General features: G+C 42.2%; 1 protein-coding gene across 1 annotated transcript in view; it reads right to left on the bottom strand.

Annotated features, from left to right (window-relative positions):
• Positions 1–17,057, bottom strand: part of LOC122463695 (butyrophilin subfamily 3 member A1-like) — a 30,041-nt gene that overhangs the window by 10,404 nt on the left and 2,580 nt on the right. Inside the window, exons 2-16 of the mRNA XM_043534876.1 lie at positions 15,482–15,502; positions 15,045–15,065; positions 13,752–13,772; positions 12,785–12,805; positions 12,348–12,368; positions 11,054–11,074; positions 10,089–10,109; positions 9,651–9,671; positions 8,356–8,376; positions 4,690–4,710; positions 4,253–4,273; positions 2,959–2,979; positions 1,996–2,016; positions 1,559–1,579; positions 265–285 (exon numbers count right to left, since the gene is read on the bottom strand). Coding sequence (XP_043390811.1) covers positions 265–285; positions 1,559–1,579; positions 1,996–2,016; positions 2,959–2,979; positions 4,253–4,273; positions 4,690–4,710; positions 8,356–8,376; positions 9,651–9,671; positions 10,089–10,109; positions 11,054–11,074; positions 12,348–12,368; positions 12,785–12,805; positions 13,752–13,772; positions 15,045–15,065; positions 15,482–15,502 — 315 coding nt within the window. The remainder of the gene's footprint in view (positions 1–264; positions 286–1,558; positions 1,580–1,995; positions 2,017–2,958; positions 2,980–4,252; positions 4,274–4,689; positions 4,711–8,355; positions 8,377–9,650; positions 9,672–10,088; positions 10,110–11,053; positions 11,075–12,347; positions 12,369–12,784; positions 12,806–13,751; positions 13,773–15,044; positions 15,066–15,481; positions 15,503–17,057) is intronic.

Here is a 17,057-nt window from a genome sequence, read left to right as displayed (position 1 = left end):
AACAACTCTGAAAACCAGACCCACACTCTCTGAGGGTGGGGCTGCAAAATCAAGGGAAAGTATAACAAAAAATGTGATTCCCTAGCCAGTAAAAATTCGTGTTTCAGCTCAGAAAGGACAAAGTTTGACAAACAAATCATAATTTTCTTCCATTACAGAGGGTTTTTTCTTAGTTTTGTTCTTGTTATATATTTATACGTAGATGTATTTCATATCATTTGTTGGGGGCCGGAGAAGCGACTGGACAATCTCATCAGTACTTACTATTCTTTTCTTCCAGTTGCCCTGAGAAAGAAAATCAATATTTCAGCATTCACAAAGAGGCTCCATCCCACCTTGGAGATGTGCAAAGAGCTTACATGAAAATGCGAGGAAATGCAGAAAAGGTCAGTCGCAACAGTGTTGTTCATTTCTTCAGAAATGGACAAAGGATGCAACTGCCGTTCTCAGCTCAAGATCCTCCTACATATGCACACAAGCCGCCTCTAAACCAGGGCCTCTTCTTACGCCACTCACCGAGGAGGTGGGAGGCCCCGTTAGTTCCCCTCTGCCTGAGGTGGATCACGGATTTCAACTTGGATTTCCCACCACTCACCAGAGTGCCCTAATCACCGGCCTGAAGGTTATTAGAGAGATCTGGAGTAGTGGCTAAAAAACGCCCAAGGACGCTCAGGATAGGAGTGGGGAGGAGGAGCGATGAAAGGTTCTGCTTTCATCTTTCCCTCCTATTTTGAGCCGGCTCTTCAGACAGATTTCCCCGCCTTTTGGGCTACAGCATCTTGAGGGATGCGATAAACCAGTTCTCGATACCAACAGATCCCAGGGGTATTCCAGAAGGCAGGTTATATGAATCCCGAGCCACGACCCTTTTTCCTTGCCAAACCCCTCACACTGGGGAAGAAGAAGGGGCAAATGGAGACATATAGACTGGCTCAACACACAGAATGTTTCCCCACTGCAAGGGCATTCCCCTAGAACTCCCATCCTTTATTTATTTATTTTTTTCCCCGTGGGAGGGAATTTGTGTAGCAAGAGCAGTATGAAGAAGCTACAGTGTGGCTGAGAACACGAAACAAAGTATTTGTTGAAATTCGTAGAGTTCCTGTTCCATAGAGGTGTACAGCATATAAAAGAGATAATGTATGTATCTTCTTCAAATGATTTCCATAATTAATAACACACACCAGATAAGGAAACAGGTTTAATCCTCAAAAAATAAGCACCATAACTATCTTATGCTCCCCTCCTGAACACACTGAAAGTTAATGGACGAGGAGGCACGGCTTTATTATTGTGTATGTGGAAAAGGATACTTAAAATATGTCCTTCAATTTGAGGCCAGAGAGAAAATATGTACAAATATTCTAGGCTAGTTAAATAACTTTCTATGAGCAAGAGCCCTCAGTGGTTCCATTTTGGGGTTGAAAAGCAATCCGATGGGTAACAATCTCGCCGTGGATTGAGGGGAATCAATGAAATGAAGAATTAGGTGCTTTTATTGAACAACAGTCTTCGATAGGGGGAAAAAAACAGCTGAGAAATCTTACAGAAAGATTACCCTTTAATCTACAGAGTTCACCTGCAAAAGAAGAGTGTGATTTCAGTTAGAAATTGGATGAACACTTCTTACCTTCCCTCACTCAAGGAGATCTCCTTGAAGAACTCACCAGTGACAGATGCCAGTTTTCTCATTCGTCCCCTTTCCTACACACCACACCTGACCCATCAGCCAGATCTAGTAACAGCTCAGAAGCTTGCTTTCCAGGATTAAACAGAGCAAGGGCCCTGGGCTCGCGCAAAACTGGAGACCCAGCTCACTCTCCACTAACTCGTGGTTACAAATGCCCATCTCCCAGCCACCCACTGCAACAGACAGCTCATCTACACTGGCTTGAACCCTGAGTCTCTTGACGGAATGATTGTGATACCAACAACCAACCAATAATTTGCGATCAGTCTGATTAACACTAAACTCAAAAATCAAAGCAAACCTACCACTCTGCGTCTCAAGCGCCTCTGAAAAAGTAAAAAAAAAAAAAAACCAGAACATTTTTTCAAAATAACGCAAGTCTTTCAATATGCAAACCTGTAGCCAAATTAAAAGTAAGGAACAGAGTCCCTGCCCTCCTTCACTTCCTTTGTGAAACACACCGTATGTCTACAAAGTGCGTGGGAGGTGTGATTCAGCACTGTGAAATCCAACGTCAAGGGATGTATTGGATGTATGAGACAGGAAAGAGTAGACAAATGTTCTGACATGACGTGAGAGGGCGATATATCTACAATATTTTAATAATGAAAAGGTAGTCTAGAAAACTGATTCTATCACAAATTTTATATTGTATTCATCTCTATAGTGGCTCGATTGAAGAGAAATGGGAGGACTCAGACAGCAACGGGAAGAATGAGACCATGGCACATTGGTAAGAAGACTAAAGGGGAAAGATGGAGAAAACATAAGAATGTGAGAGAAAATTGAAACATGTTTTTTTTTTCCAGAATAATAATAGAAAAAGGAAAATGAAGGAAAAGGGAAAGGTCTGTTCAGAGTCTAAGCGGAGTTCCCTTTTGCTGTTGCACATCTTGAAGTTGAATTTGTAAGAGAGGCCCCTGATTTAAGAGCGTATTTTTGTGACCTTATATGTCCAGATATCCTGTCTCTCCTGTTGAGTGAATTGGGAGTTAGGAGTGCTCAACAACTCTGAAAACCAGACCCACACTCTCTGAGGGTGGGGCTGCAAAATCAAGGGAAAGTATAACAAAAAATGTGATTCCCTAGCCAGTAAAAATTCGTGTTTCAGCTCAGAAAGGACAAAGTTTGACAAACAAATCATAATTTTCTTCCATTACAGAGGGTTTTTTCTTAGTTTTGTTCTTGTTATATATTTATACGTAGATGTATTTCATATCATTTGTTGGGGGCCGGAGAAGCGACTGGACAATCTCATCAGTACTTACTATTCTTTTCTTCCAGTTGCCCTGAGAAAGAAAATCAATATTTCAGCATTCACAAAGAGGCTCCATCCCACCTTGGAGATGTGCAAAGAGCTTACATGAAAATGCGAGGAAATGCAGAAAAGGTCAGTCGCAACAGTGTTGTTCATTTCTTCAGAAATGGACAAAGGATGCAACTGCCGTTCTCAGCTCAAGATCCTCCTACATATGCACACAAGCCGCCTCTAAACCAGGGCCTCTTCTTACGCCACTCACCGAGGAGGTGGGAGCCCCCGTTAGTTCCCCTCTGCCTGAGGTGGATCACGGATTTCAACTTGGATTTCCCACCACTCACCAGAGTGCCCTAATCACCGGCCTGAAGGTTATTAGAGAGATCTGGAGTAGTGGCTAAAAAACGCCCAAGGACGCTCAGGATAGGAGTGGGGAGGAGGAGCGATGAAAGGTTCTGCTTTCATCTTTCCCTCCTATTTTGAGCCGGCTCTTCAGACAGATTTCCCCGCCTTTTGGGCTACAGCATCTTGAGGGATGCGATAAACCAGTTCTCGATACCAACAGATCCCAGGGGTATTCCAGAAGGCAGGTTATATGAATCCCGAGCCACGACCCTTTTTCCTTGCCAAACCCCTCACACTGGGGAAGAAGAAGGGGCAAATGGAGACATATAGACTGGCTCAACACACAGAATGTTTCCCCACTGCAAGGGCATTCCCCTAGAACTCCCATCCTTTATTTATTTATTTTTTTCCCCGTGGGAGGGAATTTGTGTAGCAAGAGCAGTATGAAGAAGCTACAGTGTGGCTGAGAACACGAAACAAAGTATTTGTTGAAATTCGTAGAGTTCCTGTTCCATAGAGGTGTACAGCATATAAAAGAGATAATGTATGTATCTTCTTCAAATGATTTCCATAATTAATAACACACACCAGATAAGGAAACAGGTTTAATCCTCAAAAAATAAGCACCATAACTATCTTATGCTCCCCTCCTGAACACACTGAAAGTTAATGGACGAGGAGGCACGGCTTTATTATTGTGTATGTGGAAAAGGATACTTAAAATATGTCCTTCAATTTGAGGCCAGAGAGAAAATATGTACAAATATTCTAGGCTAGTTAAATAACTTTCTATGAGCAAGAGCCCTCAGTGGTTCCATTTTGGGGTTGAAAAGCAATCCGATGGGTAACAATCTCGCCGTGGATTGAGGGGAATCAATGAAATGAAGAATTAGGTGCTTTTATTGAACAACAGTCTTCGATAGGGGGAAAAAAACAGCTGAGAAATCTTACAGAAAGATTACCCTTTAATCTACAGAGTTCACCTGCAAAAGAAGAGTGTGATTTCAGTTAGAAATTGGATGAACACTTCTTACCTTCCCTCACTCAAGGAGATCTCCTTGAAGAACTCACCAGTGACAGATGCCAGTTTTCTCATTCGTCCCCTTTCCTACACACCACACCTGACCCATCAGCCAGATCTAGTAACAGCTCAGAAGCTTGCTTTCCAGGATTAAACAGAGCAAGGGCCCTGGGCTCGCGCAAAACTGGAGACCCAGCTCACTCTCCACTAACTCGTGGTTACAAATGCCCATCTCCCAGCCACCCACTGCAACAGACAGCTCATCTACACTGGCTTGAACCCTGAGTCTCTTGACGGAATGATTGTGATACCAACAACCAACCAATAATTTGCGATCAGTCTGATTAACACTAAACTCAAAAATCAAAGCAAACCTACCATTCTGCGTCTCAAGCGCCTCTGAAAAAGTAAAAAAAAAAAAAAAACCAGAACATTTTTTCAAAATAACGCAAGTCTTTCAATATGCAAACCTGTAGCCAAATTAAAAGTAAGGAACAGAGTCCCTGCCCTCCTTCACTTCCTTTGTGAAACACACCGTATGTCTACAAAGTGCGTGGGAGGTGTGATTCAGCACTGTGAAATCCAACGTCAAGGGATGTATTGGATGTATGAGACAGGAAAGAGTAGACAAATGTTCTGACATGACGTGAGAGGGCGATATATCTACAATATTTTAATAATGAAAAGGTAGTCTAGAAAACTGATTCTATCACAAATTTTATATTGTATTCATCTCTATAGTGGCTCGATTGAAGAGAAATGGGAGGACTCAGACAGCAACGGGAAGAATGAGACCATGGCACATTGGTAAGAAGATTAAAGGGGAAAGATGGAGAAAACATAAGAATGTGAGAGAAAATTGAAACATGTTTTTTTTTTTCCAGAATAAATAATAGAAAAAGGAAAATGAAGGAAAAGGGAAAGGTCTGTTCAGAGTCTAAGCGGAGTTCCCTTTTGCTGTTGCACGTCTTGAAGTTGAATTTGTAAGAGAGGCCCCTGATTTTAAGAGCGTATTTTTGTGACCTTATATGTCCAGATATCCTGTCTCTCCTGTTGAGTGAATTGGGAGTTAGGAGTGCTCAACAACTCTGAAAACCAGACCCACACTCTCTGAGGGTGGGGCTGCAAAATCAAGGGAAAGTATAACAAAAAATGTGATTCCCTAGCCAGTAAAAATTCGTGTTTCAGCTCAGAAAGGACAAAGTTTGACAAACAAATCATAATTTTCTTCCATTACAGAGGGTTTTTTCTTAGTTTTGTTCTTGTTATATATTTATACGTAGATGTATTTCATATCATTTGTTGGGGGCCGGAGAAGCGACTGGACAATCTCATCAGTACTTACTATTCTTTTCTTCCAGTTGCCCTGAGAAAGAAAATCAATATTTCAGCATTCACAAAGAGGCTCCATCCCACCTTGGAGATGTGCAAAGAGCTTACATGAAAATGCGAGGAAATGCAGAAAAGGTCAGTCGCAACAGTGTTGTTCATTTCTTCAGAAATGGACAAAGGATGCAACTGCCGTTCTCAGCTCAAGATCCTCCTACATATGCACACAAGCCGCCTCTAAACCAGGGCCTCTTCTTACGCCACTCACCGAGGAGGTGGGAGGCCCCGTTAGTTCCCCTCTGCCTGAGGTGGATCACGGATTTCAACTTGGATTTCCCACCACTCACCAGAGTGCCCTAATCACCGGCCTGAAGGTTATTAGAGAGATCTGGAGTAGTGGCTAAAAAAACGCCCAAGGACGCTCAGGATAGGAGTGGGGAGGAGGAGCGATGAAAGGTTCTGCTTTCATCTTTCCCTCCTATTTTGAGCCGGCTCTTCAGACAGATTTCCCCGCCTTTTGGGCTACAGCATCTTGAGGGATGCGATAAACCAGTTCTCGATACCAACAGATCCCAGGGGTATTCCAGAAGGCAGGTTATATGAATCCCGAGCCACGACCCTTTTTCCTTGCCAAACCCCTCACACTGGGGAAGAAGAAGGGGCAAATGGAGACATATAGACTGGCTCAACACACAGAATGTTTCCCCACTGCAAGGGCATTCCCCTAGAACTCCCATCCTTTATTTATTTATTTTTTCCCCGTGGGAGGGAATTTGTGTAGCAAGAGCAGTATGAAGAAGCTACAGTGTGGCTGAGAACACGAAACAAAGTATTTGTTGAAATTCGTAGAGTTCCTGTTCCATAGAGGTGTACAGCATATAAAAGAGATAATGTATGTATCTTCTTCAAATGATTTCCATAATTAATAACACACACCAGATAAGGAAACAGGTTTAATCCTCAAAAAATAAGCACCATAACTATCTTATGCTCCCCTCCTGAACACACTGAAAGTTAATGGACGAGGAGGCACGGCTTTATTATTGTGTATGTGGAAAAGGATACTTAAAATATGTCCTTCAATTTGAGGCCAGAGAGAAAATATGTACAAATATTCTAGGCTAGTTAAATAACTTTCTATGAGCAAGAGCCCTCAGTGGTTCCATTTTGGGGTTGAAAAGCAATCCGATGGGTAACAATCTCGCCGTGGATTGAGGGGAATCAATGAAATGAAGAATTAGGTGCTTTTATTGAACAACAGTCTTCGATAGGGGGAAAAAAACAGCTGAGAAATCTTACAGAAAGATTACCCTTTAATCTACAGAGTTCACCTGCAAAAGAAGAGTGTGATTTCAGTTAGAAATTGGATGAACACTTCTTACCTTCCCTCACTCAAGGAGATCTCCTTGAAGAACTCACCAGTGACAGATGCCAGTTTTCTCATTCGTCCCCTTTCCTACACACCACACCTGACCCATCAGCCAGATCTAGTAACAGCTCAGAAGCTTGCTTTCCAGGATTAAACAGAGCAAGGGCCCTGGGCTCGCGCAAAACTGGAGACCCAGCTCACTCTCCACTAACTCGTGGTTACAAATGCCCATCTCCCAGCCACCCACTGCAACAGACAGCTCATCTACACTGGCTTGAACCCTGAGTCTCTTGACGGAATGATTGTGATACCAACAACCAACCAATAATTTGCGATCAGTCTGATTAACACTAAACTCAAAAATCAAAGCAAACCTACCATTTCTGCGTCTCAAGCGCCTCTGAAAAAGTAAAAAAAAAAAAAAAAACCAGAACATTTTTTCAAAATAACGCAAGTCTTTCAATATGCAAACCTGTAGCCAAATTAAAAGTAAGGAACAGAGTCCCTGCCCTCCTTCACTTCCTTTGTGAAACACACCGTATGTCTACAAAGTGCGTGGGAGGTGTGATTCAGCACTGTGAAATCCAACGTCAAGGGATGTATTGGATGTATGAGACAGGAAAGAGTAGACAAATGTTCTGACATGACGTGAGAGGGCGATATATCTACAATATTTTAATAATGAAAAGGTAGTCTAGAAAACTGATTCTATCACAAATTTTATATTGTATTCATCTCTATAGTGGCTCGATTGAAGAGAAATGGGAGGACTCAGACAGCAACGGGAAGAATGAGACCATGGCACATTGGTAAGAAGACTAAAGGGGAAAGATGGAGAAAACATAAGAATGTGAGAGAAAATTGAAACATGTTTTTTTTTTCCAGAATAAATAATAGAAAAAGGAAAATGAAGGAAAAGGGAAAGGTCTGTTCAGAGTCTAAGCGGAGTTCCCTTTTGCTGTTGCACATCTTGAAGTTGAATTTGTAAGAGAGGCCCCTGATTTTAAGAGCGTATTTTTGTGACCTTATATGTCCAGATATCCTGTCTCTCCTGTTGAGTGAATTGGGAGTTAGGAGTGCTCAACAACTCTGAAAACCAGACCCACACTCTCTGAGGGTGGGGCTGCAAAATCAAGGGAAAGTATAACAAAAAATGTGATTCCCTAGCCAGTAAAAATTCGTGTTTCAGCTCAGAAAGGACAAAGTTTGACAAACAAATCATAATTTTCTTCCATTACAGAGGGTTTTTTCTTAGTTTTGTTCTTGTTATATATTTATACGTAGATGTATTTCATATCATTTGTTGGGGGCCGGAGAAGCGACTGGACAATCTCATCAGTACTTACTATTCTTTTCTTCCAGTTGCCCTGAGAAAGAAAATCAATATTTCAGCATTCACAAAGAGGCTCCATCCCACCTTGGAGATGTGCAAAGAGCTTACATGAAAATGCGAGGAAATGCAGAAAAGGTCAGTCGCAACAGTGTTGTTCATTTCTTCAGAAATGGACAAAGGATGCAACTGCCGTTCTCAGCTCAAGATCCTCCTACATATGCACACAAGCCGCCTCTAAACCAGGGCCTCTTCTTACGCCACTCACCGAGGAGGTGGGAGGCCCCGTTAGTTCCCCTCTGCCTGAGGTGGATCACGGATTTCAACTTGGATTTCCCACCACTCACCAGAGTGCCCTAATCACCGGCCTGAAGGTTATTAGAGAGATCTGGAGTAGTGGCTAAAAAACGCCCAAGGACGCTCAGGATAGGAGTGGGGAGGAGGAGCGATGAAAGGTTCTGCTTTCATCTTTCCCTCCTATTTTGAGCCGGCTCTTCAGACAGATTTCCCCGCCTTTTGGGCTACAGCATCTTGAGGGATGCGATAAACCAGTTCTCGATACCAACAGATCCCAGGGGTATTCCAGAAGGCAGGTTATATGAATCCCGAGCCACGACCCTTTTTCCTTGCCAAACCCCTCACACTGGGGAAGAAGAAGGGGCAAATGGAGACATATAGACTGGCTCAACACACAGAATGTTTCCCCACTGCAAGGGCATTCCCCTAGAACTCCCATCCTTTATTTATTTATTTTTTTTCCCCGTGGGAGGGAATTTGTGTAGCAAGAGCAGTATGAAGAAGCTACAGTGTGGCTGAGAACACGAAACAAAGTATTTGTTGAAATTCGTAGAGTTCCTGTTCCATAGAGGTGTACAGCATATAAAAGAGATAATGTATGTATCTTCTTCAAATGATTTCCATAATTAATAACACACACCAGATAAGGAAACAGGTTTAATCCTCAAAAAATAAGCACCATAACTATCTTATGCTCCCCTCCTGAACACACTGAAAGTTAATGGACGAGGAGGCACGGCTTTATTATTGTGTATGTGGAAAAGGATACTTAAAATATGTCCTTCAATTTGAGGCCAGAGAGAAAATATGTACAAATATTCTAGGCTAGTTAAATAACTTTCTATGAGCAAGAGCCCTCAGTGGTTCCATTTTGGGGTTGAAAAGCAATCCGATGGGTAACAATCTCGCCATGGATTGAGGGGAATCAATGAAATGAAGAATTAGGTGCTTTTATTGAACAACAGTCTTCGATAGGGGGGAAAAAACAGCTGAGAAATCTTACAGAAAGATTACCCTTTAATCTACAGAGTTCACCTGCAAAAGAAGAGTGTGATTTCAGTTAGAAATTGGATGAACACTTCTTACCTTCCCTCACTCAAGGAGATCTCCTTGAAGAACTCACCAGTGACAGATGCCAGTTTTCCTCATTCGTCCCCTTTCCTACACACCACACCTGACCCATCAGCCAGATCTAGTAACAGCTCAGAAGCTTGCTTTCCAGGATTAAACAGAGCAAGGGCCCTGGGCTCGCGCAAAACTGGAGACCCAGCTCACTCTCCACTAACTCGTGGTTACAAATGCCCATCTCCCAGCCACCCACTGCAACAGACAGCTCATCTACACTGGCTTGAACCCTGAGTCTCTTGACGGAATGATTGTGATACCAACAACCAACCAATAATTTGCGATCAGTCTGATTAACACTAAACTCAAAAATCAAAGCAAACCTACCATTCTGCGTCTCAAGCGCCTCTGAAAAAGTAAAAAAAAAAAAAAACCAGAACATTTTTTCAAAATAACGCAAGTCTTTCAATATGCAAACCTGTAGCCAAATTAAAAGTAAGGAACAGAGTCCCTGCCCTCCTTCACTTCCTTTGTGAAACACACCGTATGTCTACAAAGTGCGTGGGAGGTGTGATTCAGCACTGTGAAATCCAACGTCAAGGGATGTATTGGATGTATGAGACAGGAAAGAGTAGACAAATGTTCTGACATGACGTGAGAGGGCGATATATCTACAATATTTTAATAATGAAAAGGTAGTCTAGAAAACTGATTCTATCACAAATTTTATATTGTATTCATCTCTATAGTGGCTCGATTGAAGAGAAATGGGAGGACTCAGACAGCAACGGGAAGAATGAGACCATGGCACATTGGTAAGAAGACTAAAGGGGAAAGATGGAGAAAACATAAGAATGTGAGAGAAAATTGAAACATGTTTTTTTTTTCCAGAATAAATAATAGAAAAAGGAAAATGAAGGAAAAGGGAAAGGTCTGTTCAGAGTCTAAGCGGAGTTCCCTTTTGCTGTTGCACATCTTGAAGTTGAATTTGTAAGAGAGGCCCCTGATTTTAAGAGCGTATTTTTGTGACCTTATATGTCCAGATATCCTGTCTCTCCTGTTGAGTGAATTGGGAGTTAGGAGTGCTCAACAACTCTGAAAACCAGACCCACACTCTCTGAGGGTGGGGCTGCAAAATCAAGGGAAAGTATAACAAAAAATGTGATTCCCTAGCCAGTAAAAATTCGTGTTTCAGCTCAGAAAGGACAAAGTTTGACAAACAAATCATAATTTTCTTCCATTACAGAGGGTTTTTTCTTAGTTTTGTTCTTGTTATATATTTATACGTAGATGTATTTCATATCATTTGTTGGGGGCCGGAGAAGCGACTGGACAATCTCATCAGTACTTACTATTCTTTTCTTCCAGTTGCCCTGAGAAAGAAAATCAATATTTCAGCATTCACAAAGAGGCTCCATCCCACCTTGGAGATGTGCAAAGAGCTTACATGAAAATGCGAGGAAATGCAGAAAAGGTCAGTCGCAACAGTGTTGTTCATTTCTTCAGAAATGGACAAAGGATGCAACTGCCGTTCTCAGCTCAAGATCCTCCTACATATGCACACAAGCCGCCTCTAAACCAGGGCCTCTTCTTACGCCACTCACCGAGGAGGTGGGAGGCCCCGTTAGTTCCCCTCTGCCTGAGGTGGATCACGGATTTCAACTTGGATTTCCCACCACTCACCAGAGTGCCCTAATCACCGGCCTGAAGGTTATTAGAGAGATCTGGAGTAGTGGCTAAAAAACGCCCAAGGACGCTCAGGATAGGAGTGGGGAGGAGGAGCGATGAAAGGTTCTGCTTTCATCTTTCCCTCCTATTTTGAGCCGGCTCTTCAGACAGATTTCCCCGCCTTTTGGGCTACAGCATCTTGAGGGATGCGATAAACCAGTTCTCGATACCAACAGATCCCAGGGGTATTCCAGAAGGCAGGTTATATGAATCCCGAGCCACGACCCTTTTTCCTTGCCAAACCCCTCACACTGGGGAAGAAGAAGGGGCAAATGGAGACATATAGACTGGCTCAACACACAGAATGTTTCCCCACTGCAAGGGCATTCCCCTAGAACTCCCATCCTTTATTTATTTATTTTTTTCCCCGTGGGAGGGAATTTGTGTAGCAAGAGCAGTATGAAGAAGCTACAGTGTGGCTGAGAACACGAAACAAAGTATTTGTTGAAATTCGTAGAGTTCCTGTTCCATAGAGGTGTACAGCATATAAAAGAGATAATGTATGTATCTTCTTCAAATGATTTCCATAATTAATAACACACACCAGATAAGGAAACAGGTTTAATCCTCAAAAAATAAGCACCATAACTATCTTATGCTCCCCTCCTGAACACACTGAAAGTTAATGGACGAGGAGGCACGGCTTTATTATTGTGTATGTGGAAAAGGATACTTAAAATATGTCCTTCAATTTGAGGCCAGAGAGAAAATATGTACAAATATTCTAGGCTAGTTAAATAACTTTCTATGAGCAAGAGCCCTCAGTGGTTCCATTTTGGGGTTGAAAAGCAATCCGATGGGTAACAATCTCGCCGTGGATTGAGGGGAATCAATGAAATGAAGAATTAGGTGCTTTTATTGAACAACAGTCTTCGATAGGGGGAAAAAAACAGCTGAGAAATCTTACAGAAAGATTACCCTTTAATCTACAGAGTTCACCTGCAAAAGAAGAGTGTGATTTCAGTTAGAAATTGGATGAACACTTCTTACCTTCCCTCACTCAAGGAGATCTCCTTGAAGAACTCACCAGTGACAGATGCCAGTTTTCTCATTCGTCCCCTTTCCTACACACCACACCTGACCCATCAGCCAGATCTAGTAACAGCTCAGAAGCTTGCTTTCCAGGATTAAACAGAGCAAGGGCCCTGGGCTCGCGCAAAACTGGAGACCCAGCTCACTCTCCACTAACTCGTGGTTACAAATGCCCATCTCCCAGCCACCCACTGCAACAGACAGCTCATCTACACTGGCTTGAACCCTGAGTCTCTTGACGGAATGATTGTGATACCAACAACCAACCAATAATTTGCGATCAGTCTGATTAACACTAAACTCAAAAATCAAAGCAAACCTACCATTCTGCGTCTCAAGCGCCTCTGAAAAAGTAAAAAAAAAAAAAAAACCAGAACATTTTTTCAAAATAACGCAAGTCTTTCAATATGCAAACCTGTAGCCAAATTAAAAGTAAGGAACAGAGTCCCTGCCCTCCTTCACTTCCTTTGTGAAACACACCGTATGTCTACAAAGTGCGTGGGAGGTGTGATTCAGCACTGTGAAATCCAACGTCAAGGGATGTATTGGATGTATGAGACAGGAAAGAGTAGACAAATGTTCTGACATGACGTGAGAGGGCGATATATCTACAATATTTTAATAATGAAAAGGTAGTCTAGAAAACTGATTCTATCACAAATTTTATATTGTATTCATCTCTATAGTGGCTCGATTGAAGAGAAATGGGAGGACTCAGACAGCAACGGGAAGAATGAGACCATGGCACATTGGTAAGAAGATTAAAGGGGAAAGATGGAGAAAACATAAGAATGTGAGAGAAAATTGAAACATGTTTTTTTTTTTCCAGAATAAATAATAGAAAAAGGAAAATGAAGGAAAAGGGAAAGGTCTGTTCAGAGTCTAAGCGGAGTTCCCTTTTGCTGTTGCACGTCTTGAAGTTGAATTTGTAAGAGAGGCCCCTGATTTTAAGAGCGTATTTTTGTGACCTTATATGTCCAGATATCCTGTCTCTCCTGTTGAGTGAATTGGGAGTTAGGAGTGCTCAACAACTCTGAAAACCAGACCCACACTCTCTGAGGGTGGGGCTGCAAAATCAAGGGAAAGTATAACAAAAAATGTGATTCCCTAGCCAGTAAAAATTCGTGTTTCAGCTCAGAAAGGACAAAGTTTGACAAACAAATCATAATTTTCTTCCATTACAGAGGGTTTTTTCTTAGTTTTGTTCTTGTTATATATTTATACGTAGATGTATTTCATATCATTTGTTGGGGGCCGGAGAAGCGACTGGACAATCTCATCAGTACTTACTATTCTTTTCTTCCAGTTGCCCTGAGAAAGAAAATCAATATTTCAGCATTCACAAAGAGGCTCCATCCCACCTTGGAGATGTGCAAAGAGCTTACATGAAAATGCGAGGAAATGCAGAAAAGGTCAGTCGCAACAGTGTTGTTCATTTCTTCAGAAATGGACAAAGGATGCAACTGCCGTTCTCAGCTCAAGATCCTCCTACATATGCACACAAGCCGCCTCTAAACCAGGGCCTCTTCTTACGCCACTCACCGAGGAGGTGGGAGGCCCCGTTAGTTCCCCTCTGCCTGAGGTGGATCACGGATTTCAACTTGGATTTCCCACCACTCACCAGAGTGCCCTAATCACCGGCCTGAAGGTTATTAGAGAGATCTGGAGTAGTGGCTAAAAAACGCCCAAGGACGCTCAGGATAGGAGTGGGGAGGAGGAGCGATGAAAGGTTCTGCTTTCATCTTTCCCTCCTATTTTGAGCCGGCTCTTCAGACAGATTTCCCCGCCTTTTGGGCTACAGCATCTTGAGGGATGCGATAAACCAGTTCTCGATACCAACAGATCCCAGGGGTATTCCAGAAGGCAGGTTATATGAATCCCGAGCCACGACCCTTTTTCCTTGCCAAACCCCTCACACTGGGGAAGAAGAAGGGGCAAATGGAGACATATAGACTGGCTCAACACACAGAATGTTTCCCCACTGCAAGGGCATTCCCCTAGAACTCCCATCCTTTATTTATTTATTTTTTCCCCGTGGGAGGGAATTTGTGTAGCAAGAGCAGTATGAAGAAGCTACAGTGTGGCTGAGAACACGAAACAAAGTATTTGTTGAAATTCGTAGAGTTCCTGTTCCATAGAGGTGTACAGCATATAAAAGAGATAATGTATGTATCTTCTTCAAATGATTTCCATAATTAATAACACACACCAGATAAGGAAACAGGTTTAATCCTCAAAAAATAAGCACCATAACTATCTTATGCTCCCCTCCTGAACACACTGAAAGTTAATGGACGAGGAGGCACGGCTTTATTATTGTGTATGTGGAAAAGGATACTTAAAATATGTCCTTCAATTTGAGGCCAGAGAGAAAATATGTACAAATATTCTAGGCTAGTTAAATAACTTTCTATGAGCAAGAGCCCTCAGTGGTTCCATTTTGGGGTTGAAAAGCAATCCGATGGGTAACAATCTCGCCGTGGATTGAGGGGAATCAATGAAATGAAGAATTAGGTGCTTTTATTGAACAACAGTCTTCGATAGGGGGAAAAAAACAGCTGAGAAATCTTACAGAAAGATTACCCTTTAATCTACAGAGTTCACCTGCAAAAGAAGAGTGTGATTTCAGTTAGAAATTGGATGAACACTTCTTACCTTCCCTCACTCAAGGAGATCTCCTTGAAGAACTCACCAGTGACAGATGCCAGTTTTCTCATTCGTCCCCTTTCCTACACACCACACCTGACCCATCAGCCAGATCTAGTAACAGCTCAGAAGCTTGCTTTCCAGGATTAAACAGAGCAAGGGCCCTGGGCTCGCGCAAAACTGGAGACCCAGCTCACTCTCCACTAACTCGTGGTTACAAATGCCCATCTCCCAGCCACCCACTGCAACAGACAGCTCATCTACACTGGCTTGAACCCTGAGTCTCTTGACGGAATGATTGTGATACCAACAGCCAACCAATAATTTGCGATCAGTCTGATTAACACTAAACTCAAAAATCAAAGCAAACCTACCATTCTGCGTCTCAAGCGCCTCTGAAAAAGTAAAAAAAACCCAGAACATTATTTTAAATAATGCAAGTCTTTCAATATGCAAACCTGTAGCCAAATTAAAAGTAAGGAACAGAGTCCCTGCCCTCCTTCACTTCCTTTGTGAAACACACCGTATGTCTACAAAGTACCTGGGAGGTGTGATTCAGCACTATGAAATCTAACATCAAGGGATGTATTGGATGTATGAGACAGGAAAGAGTAGACAAATGTTCTGACATGACGTGAGATGGCGAAATATCTACAATATTTTAATAATGAAAAGGTAGTCTAGAAAATGGACAAAGGATGCAACTGCCGTTCTCAGCTCAAGATCCTCCTACATATACACACTAGTTGATTTGTGTCCCCCAATTTATTCCTGTTTGAGTTTGACTTCCAACTCAAAATGTGAATAATTTCTACCTCTATATCCTTCTTCCCATTTTCTATCTTGCCATTACTCCTAAATTCTCTATTATCCTAATTAAAAACTGACTTAAGTATTTGTTTAGGTGTTGGACCATCTTTAGATGATCTTTATTCTGTACCCCATTCTCAGTGTTTAGTAGTTCCATTTCTTTCCTTGCTTTTTTCTTATTTGTATGTCTTTATAGTATTTTGCAATTAGTTTTAATTCGTTTTGCAAGATCCAACTCTGTTTGGCTTTTGGCAGTTCTCACTTTACCCCTACACTTTCTGACCTCCAAGGTGTCCCTGCTGATCCATCCCATTTTCTATTCCTTGTAGGCTTTCTGCTTTCTCTTAGTCCCCTCTTTGAGTTGCTTTCTCATCGAGCTTGATCTGCAACTCTTCCCTATGAATTTTTCCCCTTGGCTCAGGATGCAGGCCGATGACAGAACAAGGAGTAATGGTCTCAAGTTGCAGCAGAGGAGATCTAGGTTGGATATTAGGAAAAACTATTTATTTCACAATGAGGGTGGTGAAGCACTGGAATGGGTTATCTCGGGAGGTGGTGGAATCTCCAACCTTAGAGGTTTTTAAGGTCCAGCTTCACAGAGCCCTGGCTGGGATGATGTAGTTGGGTTTGGTCCTGTTTCGAGCAGGGGGTTGTCTAGATGCCTCCTGAGGTCTCTTCCAACACTAATCTTCTATTATTCTATGATTACTCAAACAAAGGTTGCTGTCCTCTACAACCACTTCTTCTATGAGGTCCTTGATACTCACAAATACCAAGTATAAAATGACGTCACCTCTTTTTAGTTTAGCAGCTATTTGTTGAAGAAATTAATCAGCTATCACATCCAGGAAAATCTGGCTCCTACTATTATTAGTAGTACTTGTCCTCCAATCTATATATGGGAACTTAAAGTCTCCCAGAATCACAAAATTGCCAGTCATATTTATTTAATTAAAATCATTATAGAGGTCTCTATTCATATCCAGATCAGAACCTCTTTTAATCAGTTGTGCCAAGAAGTCTAATTTCCTCCCTACTCTGGTGGAGTCCATCACATGAGAACAGTCCTCTGTCCCTGAATGCCTCCCAGTGGTCAAACATACCAAACCTTCCTTATAGCACCACTGCGTGACACAATCT

Source organism: Chelonia mydas, chromosome 23, assembly GCF_015237465.2.
Source record: "Chelonia mydas isolate rCheMyd1 chromosome 23, rCheMyd1.pri.v2, whole genome shotgun sequence".
Classification (NCBI taxonomy): domain Eukaryota; kingdom Metazoa; phylum Chordata; order Testudines; family Cheloniidae; genus Chelonia; species Chelonia mydas.
Note: the sequence above shows the minus strand (reverse complement) of the source record. Positions and strands in the feature narration are given on the sequence as shown.